The sequence below is a fragment of the Balaenoptera physalus genome (assembly GCF_965194825.1).
Source record: "Balaenoptera physalus genome assembly, chromosome: X".
In the NCBI taxonomy this organism is placed as follows: Eukaryota; Metazoa; Chordata; class Mammalia; order Artiodactyla; family Balaenopteridae; genus Balaenoptera; species Balaenoptera physalus.
The window spans coordinates 133,283,646-133,293,235 of NC_138903.1; the positions used below are offsets into that span (position 1 = coordinate 133,283,646).

Below are 9,590 nucleotides of genomic sequence, written 5' to 3' on the forward strand. Positions count from 1 at the left end.
GGCTGGGCGAGCAGGTGCCCTCCAGCCAAAGGCGGCGGTCGGTCCCCCACCCGACACCCCACAGACGCTCACACACACGGGCAGTGGAACAGGCTTGGCTTTATTCTGCGCCTCGGCGGGCGGGGTCGGCGGGCGGAGACCGGGCGCTGAGGGCCGCGGCTGGGGCCGAGGCCGGGGCGAGGCGGCTCAGCAGGTCACTCAGCATCTCCTCGCACATGGCGAGGCACCGCGGCACGTGGAAGCAGCCTGCGGGGAGAGGCGGGACGGCGGGTTGGGAGGGCCGTGGGCAGCCGAGTGCCCCGAGCCCCTGGGCCCCGCCCTTTCCCCCACTCACCTTTGAAAGGACCCCCCTTGATGGTGAGGGCGACCTTCCCCTCTCGGTTCAGGTAGCCAAACCATTCCCCGTACTCGGGATCGCGAAACTGCAATAACAATGAGGCAGTGACAGGCAGCGCCTGCAGGAACCGCCCAGATGCCACAGGCCTGGGAAAGGGGTGTTCACCGGTCCCACTAAACCGCTACCTCGGGGTCAGAGCCCGGGCTGACCCCCGGCTCCAGAATCAGTGCTCTTAAATGAGGTCCCGCCTCCTGGACAAATATGAAAGCAAGGGGCTTTTCCTTTTCCTTTTTCTTCAGGGGGGGTGGAGTTGTGAGTCTGCAGCTAGTTACCCCACTTGGGGAAGGGGCCGCAGGCTGTGAGATGAAACCTTGCAAGATGGAATTTAAAAACAAAAACAAAAACAAAAACCCTGCTTGGGACTACTGAGCTTGCGCTCTAGAGCCCGTGCACCACAAATACTGAAGCCCGCGCGCCTAGAGCCCGTGCTCCACAAGAGAAGCCACCGACCGCAGTGAGAAGCCCGCGCGCAGCCACTAAGACCCAGCGCAGCGAAAAGTAAATAAATAACTACGTATAATTTTAAAAAGTAACAATGAAAAAAGAAACAGAATCCTGAGGAAGTGCTGACCTGCCATGTAACTTTGTAACAAGTTATTCCTTTGGAGCTCCTGTTCCCTGCTTCAAAGGACTGTCTTCCAGTGGAGATTGTAGATACCCATTGTAGATATCCCGCACAGAGGTCTGACTTCTGCCTGGCTCACCACAGGTCCCAAACACATCTCCCCCTCCCTCGGAGCCACCTGAAGCCTGCCCCTGCCCAGCAGCTCTGTTGACCCTCTCCAAATTCCTCGCTTCTCTCCTGCCCAGTTCCTTCCAGATGCTCCAGGACAGACCTCAGAGCCCTGGCCTAGGCCCTTCCTCTCCAGATAGAGACCTGAGTGGAGCCCCTTCTCAGAAGGACCATAGAAGAAATCAGTGACATTGAAGTCCACTATCAAAAATGTCTTTTTAAATGGGGACCTATGAGTAGGTGTATTCTTCTTCATAGGGGGTAAAACTAGTTCTTTTTTTTTTTTTTACAGCTATCTTTTTTTTAAAGATGACAGGTTTGTTTGTTTTTTTACCTTTGGGTTTATTTATTTATTTATTTATTTATGGCTGTGTTGGGTCTTTGTTTCTGTGCGAGGGCTTTCTCTAGTTGTGGCAAGTGAGGGCCACTCTTCATTGCGGTGCGCGGGCCTCTCACTATTGCGGCCTCTCTTGTTGCGGAGCACAGGCTCCAGACGCGCAGGCTCAGTAGTTGTGGCTCACGGGCCTAGTTGCTCCGCGGCATGTGGGATCTTCCCAGACCAGGGTTCGAACCCGTGTCCCCTGCATTGGCAGGCAGATTCTCAACCACTGCACCACCAGGGAAGCCCGTAAAACTAGTTCTGTATCTGTTCATTCTATCTTTCCAGTGACGTTACTCATGTCCTTACTTATTATTCGACTACTGGATATGACACGGGAAGATAACAAAGGATTTGACTGTTTTCCTGTCCAGCCTTTCCATGGATGTCTGAATTTTTGCTTTCTGTATTGTTATGACGATTAGTGCATAGTGAATTACCTGTTGTTTATAACTTTTGTGATTGTTCAATGCAATCTCTCTTTCTTGAAAATTTATTCCTTAAATTTCACTTTATGCAGTTAAGACCGATCACCTCGAACACATGTTCTCTATGAATGCATTCAATATTAACATATATCGCCTCTGGTCTTGTGGCTCCCGTGTTTGGAAGCAGTGACGAGTGTGTGCAGTACTTGGAGATGCCTCTCTAACCACAACATAATACGAACACATTTGGAATTTCTACTGGTGACAAAGTCGGACACTGCTAATACTGTGGTTCACTGCTTTCATTCATGATGGACGTGAATGCTGGATTTCAGTTAGAGGTTAGTGCAAATAAAGATGGAATTTTCTCTCAGGTTTCAAAGCCCACAGACCTCAGAATAAGACCCCCCTGGTGTAATCCCTCCCGTACTGGGGTTTACTAATGGAGTGAGTCGTGGCCTTAGAAGCACATCAGGAATCTTCCTTCATTCCCCATCAGGCTCAGCACCCGAGGTGCCCCTGGGCAGCAGCTGGCACAGCGCATTACTCTGCTCACAGCGCTCGGGCCTCTGGGGGGCGGGGGGCCTGGTTTCCTTCCTACCTCACAGCTGATTCTTGTCTCCCTTGCTGGGCCTGCCTATTCCCTCTCTCCTTTCCTTCTGTACTCCAAGCTTACCTTGCCTCACGGCTTCCAGTATCATCTGTATCCTTATGACACCCAAACCCTCGTGGCCAGCCCACACCTCTCCCGCTCGACCACACTCTGACCCCTGAGCCGCTGCAGCTCCCACCCCGGGCCAGGCCCCGACTCACTAGCCAGGATGACAGCCACAGCCCGGTCTCCCTGCCTTTGCCTGGTGCCCTATGGCCTCCCCTCCTGAAGCCCCAGCTTTTCTCCTTCCCACTAGCCCCCCAGTCCCCTGACCTTGCTTTATTTCCCAGAGCTCTCATCACCATCTATGTTTGCTGGTTTACTTGTTTATGGTCAGTCCCACCAGCACCGAAATGTGAGCTCCAGTGGGGCAGGGGCCACTCTCTTGACTGAACAGAGGGCACCAGGGCCGGGACTTCCAGGAACTCTCAGACCTACTGAGGGACCACGTCCGGCGGGGGCGGGAAGGAGGGGGTGTGCCCTGCCTGCGGTCTCCTCCACACCGCCGCTGGGACCAGGAAGCAGCACTTACCCGGCGGAAAGTGTACTCGGCCACCTGGTAGAAGATCTTCAGCAAGGCGGAGTCCCCGCTCTCACTGTAGCCCATGAGGAAGGCGATCATGGCTTCACTGTGCGGCCACCAGAGCTTCATGGCCCACTCCAGCTGAGAGCAGAGCGGAGGCAGGCATCTGAGAGCCCTGGACCCCACTCCACCACCCCTCTCAGCAGGAGAACCACCCCCATCTTTCGGGCCCTGTCTCAGACTCCATCTGGCCCAAGCTCTTGGAGCTCAAACGCGGGACGAATGTCTCTGGGGGTCTTAACCGCCCGTCAGATCACGACTAGCTTCCTGAGCCAGATGCAGCCCAAGTAGCCCCTCCCAAAGGGCAGGGCTGGGGCTGGTGCCCCTTGAGCCCTGGAATCGAAACCCTGGCTGTGTCGTCAGTCTGTCTAAAGCCCCTCGGACACTCAGCTCCTGCTGGTGGCAGACTCAGCCACCCTCTGCAGAGCTCAGCAGGATCAAGGCACAGTCAGACCACAGACGTAAGGGAGCAAATCTGCTCCCACTGCTGATGCCTTAGGGTCACTCAGAGAGCCTTTCCAAGATGAAGGGCCATGTGCCTCCGCGTGGGCATGGTCTGCGCTCCCTCACGGCCTCCCTGTGCATGTGAGGTTGAGGACCACCGGCACGGGAGTCGAGCTTCCCACTGGGGTCACACTGGGCAGGTTCACTCCTCCGAGCCCCGGGTCCCCCTCTCTGTAATGGGTGATGACAGCACGCACCTCCCTGGGCAGAAAGCCTTCAACAGGCTAGTACCATGTAGCCCTGGGTACATTCCCACCTGGGTGGGGCATAGGCCATCAGCATCCTGGAAGTAGAAGAGACCTCCATGGTCAGGATCCCATCCAGAGCGGAAAGGCAACAATAGGAACTTGTCGATAACGTGGGCTCGAAGTTTGGGGTCACCTCTCCGGATGGTGTGACGGAGCAGGAACCAGCCAGCTTCCAGCGCGTGGCCTGGTGAGGGCTCGGGGTAAGGCAGGCAGCGTGTCCTCTCCCAGGCGGGGGGCCCAAGCGCTGTGCCGACCACTGGCTCCCTTCCTCTCTTCCTCACTGTGGGGCCCGCTTTGAGTCCCCTAGCCCTGCCGGTCTGCCCCAGAGTCACTCTCCTGCTGCTGACGCTCCAGCGTGGGAGGCCCGTCCCTCCTCCTCTGCCTGGTCCTGTGTGCGCTGAGGGCGGAGGGAGGAGGGCACTCCCCGCATCTGAAGTCCAGAACCAGGGCTGAGCACCCCCTCACCTGGGTTCTGGTGTCTCCCCAAGCAGCCGGAAAGCTCCTCGCCATCCTCTGACACATTCTCCAGCACAGCCTGCCCACCCCTCTGCCGAGGGAGGAGTAGAAGGTAGCTTGGCCTTCAGCACCCCCTGACCCCCGCCCCATCATCCAACAAGAAAGACGCCCCCTCCCACCCTCCCTCCCTCCCGATCTGCAGGCTTGGGTGGCCTGGCTCAGAGGGGCTTTGGAGGAGGAGCCGATTCACTCCCAAGGGTCTGGGCCTGTCCTAAGCCTTGCTTTGGGCCTGGGCCCCTGATGTGGGGAGGGTAAGACACTGAACGGAGGCTGAGACCGGGAGGACTGGGCTGTCCAGAGGCCTGGGACGAAGTTGCGTCCGGCCAGGCTTCCTGCTGCCTGACGCGCCTGGGGCTCTGGCACCCACCCCGGCTCCCCCGGGGCCCTCCTTCCCTTCCCGAGGGTTCTGGGCCGCACCTCGCCCCATCTCCCCGTCTGTAAAGGGAGCCATCGGGGGGCCCAGCTCCGAGGGGGGCGGGTGCGGGCGGAGGAGGCGCCCCGGGGGCAGGGAGTAGGGCGTCACCCTGCCCCCCAGCCCCCCAGCCCCCCAGGCCCTGTCTGGCAGCCGCCGCCCGCCTCCTGCCCTGCCCCCACCTGGACGTGCCGCAGAATCCTCCCGGCGCACCAGTCCCCCAGCTCCGCGTAGCTGCCCGCCAGCTCCTCGTTGGCCTCCCCGAGCTGCTCCACCAGGCTGAGCAGCACCATGGGCACCGCCATGGACTCCGAGGCCGGGGCCCCAGGCAGCTGGGGCCGGCCCAGCCCAGAGGGGTCCTCCCGCACCCAGTGCACGATCTGATCCATCATCTCCACCGCTTCGCTCTGCGGAGGCGTGAGGGGAGGCCCAGGCTGAGGCTGCATCCCATCCAGTCTGGTCCCCCGGGTCCTGACCTGCTGGGTCCCCAGCCCTGGGGTGGGAGAACCATGTGCCCCCAGCCACTCACAGGACACCTTCACCAAGACCTGCTCTGGGCCTGGCCCCGGGCTGGGGGCGTAGACCATTCCCAGACAGTGAGGTCAGGTTTGAAAGCAAGAGGGGGCCCAGGGAGGAGGGAGCGGCCCTCTCCCGGCCAGGGCAGGGGCACGGATTGATCCCTGTGAAACTGAGCAGGACCCTGCAGAGCCTTCTGGGGGGTAGACCCCCTGTATCCCTTGCCTCTTGTCTGTAGAAAAGCTTTAGCCTCCTAGGCCTTCCCCGAGTTCCAAAGAGCAAATATAATCATAGAAGTGAGAAAATGCAGAAGCAAAGGAAAACAGATAAGCAACACAAAATAATAATAGTTTAGCCGTAAAAGAAAGTCATGGACCTTTAGTTGCTCCTCAAGGGCTATAGATCATATCGTGAGTCATATCCCTGAGTTGTTTTGCAGATACTAAGACCCCCACCAGGTGGAAGAAGGTAAGGGCATGCTGACCACCGGCGTGTAGACCCCAGACCACTGGAACCAGAAGGTTGATGATGTTGACTCCCTCCCGAAATACCACCTGGTTACCTCACCACCAACCAATCAGAAGAACGTCCATGAGCTGATCAGGTATCCCGCCACCCCCTCCCTCACCTTGCCTTTAAAAGCCCTTCCCCAGAAGCCATCGGGCAGTTCGGGTCTTTTGAGCAAGACCTGCCCGTTCTCCTTGCTTGGAGGCTTGCAATAACCCCTGCACTTTCCTTCACCTGTAGACGCACAGTGACAGTACAGCGCAACAAGGGGGGGTGTTACCAGCAGCCCCGGGCTGTGGGGGCCCAGAGGAAGGACTGACGGTGACGACAGACCCAGCCCTGCACACAGGACCCGGGGAGGGGTTCGCACGCTGAATGGGAATGCTCCGGCAGCCATGCCCAGGGCAGGTGGGGGCACGGAGACACGCAGGGCAGCCTTCCTCCCATGCACCTGGTACTGCGCGTCCCCTGTCACCCTCCACAGCTCATTCATGGCCATGGTGTAGAAACACTCGCTGAAGATGGTCCGCTGCACCTTGACCGGGCGGCCGTCCCTCGTCAGCACAAAGGCACACTTCTTTGCAGGAGGTGCCACTCGGGCATAACGCAGCAAAAATTCGCCACCTGCTGGTTGGGAAGGTGGCCTGCTAGAACTTGGGTGAGGATGCCACCGCCTCCCCCTTCCTCCCTACCTGCGAGCATACCGGGCCCTTTGCTGCTTCTAGACCCCTCTAGGAACTAGGCACCTAGGAGCACGTGTGCTACAGAGTGACTTGGAGCGGCCTCTGGGGAGATGGGGACACGGAGGGGGCACCTGCTTTAGCTGCATTCAGAAGCTCAGGGCGGCGGAAGCGCTCAAGCTTGCGGTACAGGCGACAATACATCCACACCTGTGGGGGAGTGGAGGAAACATGGCTTAAGTGGGGAGCGGCCCAGTCCTCAGGGCCGGGATGACAGCGAGTCTCGGGTGCCCCTGTCGTACCTGCCTCCCCTGCAGCCAGACGTACTTGAGGTCGTCATACACCTGCCCGTCACGGCCAAGGCACGTGAAGAAGCCCCTGTGGGACACGCACAGGGTTAGCCGAGCGGGGCGAGGAGCCCAGCAGGCCGGAGTCAGCTGAGTGAGGTGGGGACTCAGGAGGGGCAGGGACCGCGCCCAGGGCCCGAGCAGGGAGAGGCGCACCCGTGCTCCTGGTCGTGGGAGTGCTCCAACCAGAAAGCCACCACGACGTCCAGCTCGTGCCCCACACGCTCCTTCCAGGACTGCAGGGTCTCTCTCTCCTTCTCCATGTCCTGGGGAAACTTGGACTTGGAGGCACAGCTCCCCCTCAGACCTCCCCATCTTTCCGGGTCCCAGCCTCCTCAGTGGGCCCCTTGGTGCCCCAGCTCACCCCAGGCTCGACTGGACCCCAGGGCTGGGTCCCCCAGGCCCCCAGGCCTCGGGACCCACCCCTGTGCCGGTCTGCCCTCCAGACCCAGACCAGCCCCAGGACTGACCCCGCCGCCCTGGGGAGCCTCCAGGACAAACCCTCCTCCCCCACCCCCTCCCGGGCCCCACGCCACTGGCCTGCCACACTCGGAGACTCCGGCTCGTGCCCCCCTCTCCTCCAGGAAGCCGCTCAGAGCCGAGCTGGTCGCAGTCGCGTGACTGTCACTCAGCTGACCCAGCCTAGCCCCACCCACCCCTCCTCCCTGGGGTTCCGCCCGGGCCTGGGGGCAGAGCCCGCAGCGGGGGGGGGGGGGGGGGGGGGGGGAAGGGGGGCGCGGCTTGGCTGGCTTGCAACTCCACCCCGCCCTCCGGCTGCGCCCCGACTCTTGTCCCACCCACCCCACCTTTGGGCGGCAGAGTCCCGCGGAGCCCCTCTGCTGGGCACCCTCCGCTCAAGATCCTCCGGTGGGAAGTGCTGGATGAGCTGGCAGGAGGACGGTCTGGGACGGGGGGTGGGGGGGCCGGCAGGGGGCTGGACAGGGCGGGGCGTGGGCCCGGGTGCAGCTGGAAGTGGCTGAACTCCTGGGCCCCTCTGACCTGGGCCCCCACCGGGTGGGCAAGTCCTCTCTGATGAATCAGCTCCTCAGCACCTGACCCCTTCGCCCCAGTGACGGCAGCTCAAGGCCAGGCAAGAGTGGGCATCCTGGGCCCTCTCCGCCGTCAGACTCCCGAGTTCCCCAGGCATATCTTCCAGCACCCGCATCTGGTTTTCACTTCACGGCTCTGTGACTGTCTGATTAGGTCAGGTGCTCTGAGGAAGGCTGGACGAACTGTCGCCTACTTGCCCAGCCAGCGGAAGAATTATGTGGAGGGGGCATTCCAGGGACCCTGGGCTCCTAGTGGGGCTCAGGGAAGCTTGGCCTTCAGGGCGCGTCGCCCCGTCTTCCGGAAGGAGGGACAGCAGCCCAGGAGTGTCCTACAGCCCTGGGACAGGGGCCTGGCGCCCCTGCGGCTCCCGCAGCTGTGCGCTGGTCCCGACAGCACGGGGGGCCGGCAGCTGCTGTGCCCCTCCACCGTCCGCCTTCCCTTGTGCCTGCGTAGGGGGGTCCCAGCCGTGGGCCCAGTTGGGCTGGTGTCAGCCGCCTGCCTGCGGATCCCCTGCCTTCCAGGCACTCTGTCTCCCTCACGCCTAGGCAAGGAGGAGCCCTGCTATGGGGAGGGTTCTGAGGTTCTTACGGGTGGCCCCCGGCCCTGGGTCCCAATCCCAAGGTGAGAGCCGGCGGCGTTCCCGTCCCTGTGCGGGGCTGCAGCCCGGTATTTTGAGACCGGTGCTGAAGACGCCAGCAGCGTGGCCCTGGCCATCCGGTGAGCCGTGCAAGTGAGCAGAGGGATGGCGGGTGGGCGCCCCTCCCCCCCACGCTGTGAGCATCCACAGAGCCACGTACCACATGTCCAGCAGATCTGCACAGGCCCCTTCTTTCCGGAGTCCTCCAGGTGGACACCCCCCACCCCGGCTTGCCCGCATCCTCCCACCCCTGGATGTTGCTTCTCCTGCTCTAGCCTGAAGGACACATGCCCGCCGTTCTCCCGGGGCCTCTGTCCCCACCTACCCCCATGAGGTGTGAGGCGCCTGGACTCTGAGTCAGGTCAGAGTCGGTGTGGTGGAGGCCCGACGGGACCCCGCCACACTCATGAGACCCCGCGCTTCCAGCGGAGGGAGTACCAGGGGCAGGAGCGCGCCCTGGGAGGCCTCTTGGGTGAGGTGCCCTGGCGCGTCCGCGGGGTAGAGACGGGGGAGGTGGCTTTTGGTACCAGAGCGACTTGCCAAGAGTGGGGAGTGAGGCGGGGCGCCCGATCCCTGTCGGAGTACGGGGCCTGCAGTGAGGGGCCCCCCTCTGCCCCGCGTGGCACTGAGGCCGTGCTGAGCCTCGGCCGCCTCACCCCGCGCTCTGTAGAGCTCCCGTCCAGTCGGCGCTGAGGACGAACTCTGCCCGTCTAGCCCTGGGTGCAGCGCCACCCTAGCGACAGCAGCCCACCCCAACAGTGCAGCCATCACAGTTGGTTCAGCGGAAGCTCTGCTGCTCCCCCTCGGGGGCCCCGGCCCGTGTGCAGGAAGGGCAGACAAGGAGTCACTCGGGCAGTGCCCGCTGAGCACCAGACGGAGGAGCCGCCCCTCGGGTGACGCCGGGCTCTCCTGCGGGGTTGACATCCCGGGGGCTCTCCGGGCTCTGCGAGCGCTCAGGGGTAGGTGCTCAGCCCTGGCCAACCGTCCAAGGAGGGTAGCGG

The 9,590-nt window shown here is 61.7% G+C and overlaps 1 protein-coding gene across 5 annotated transcripts; it reads right to left on the reverse strand.

Moving 5' to 3' along the window:
* Positions 1 to 79: 79 nt before the first annotated feature.
* On the reverse strand, positions 80 to 7,798 carry RENBP (renin binding protein). 5 transcript variants are annotated; one of them, XM_082446894.1, is made up of 11 exons: positions 7,709 to 7,798; positions 7,059 to 7,168; positions 6,858 to 6,933; positions 6,690 to 6,765; positions 6,327 to 6,502; positions 5,035 to 5,259; positions 4,390 to 4,471; positions 3,933 to 4,108; positions 3,122 to 3,253; positions 335 to 422; positions 80 to 246 (listed from the first exon to the last, which is right to left on the reverse strand). In XM_082446894.1, the coding sequence occupies exons 2-11, from the start codon at positions 7,163 to 7,165 to the stop codon at positions 101 to 103; spliced, it is 1,284 nt and encodes a 427-aa protein (XP_082303020.1). In that variant the 5' UTR covers positions 7,166 to 7,168; positions 7,709 to 7,798; the 3' UTR covers positions 80 to 100. The 5 variants fall into 5 exon arrangements, with proteins under 5 accessions (XP_082303020.1, XP_082303019.1, XP_082303023.1 ...); XM_082446893.1 differs by lacking the exon at positions 7,709 to 7,798 and adding an exon at positions 7,443 to 7,572; XM_082446897.1 differs by lacking the exon at positions 7,709 to 7,798 and adding an exon at positions 7,443 to 7,476 and having other exon boundaries at positions 6,327 to 6,499.
* Between the last annotated feature and the right edge of the window lie 1,792 nt (positions 7,799 to 9,590).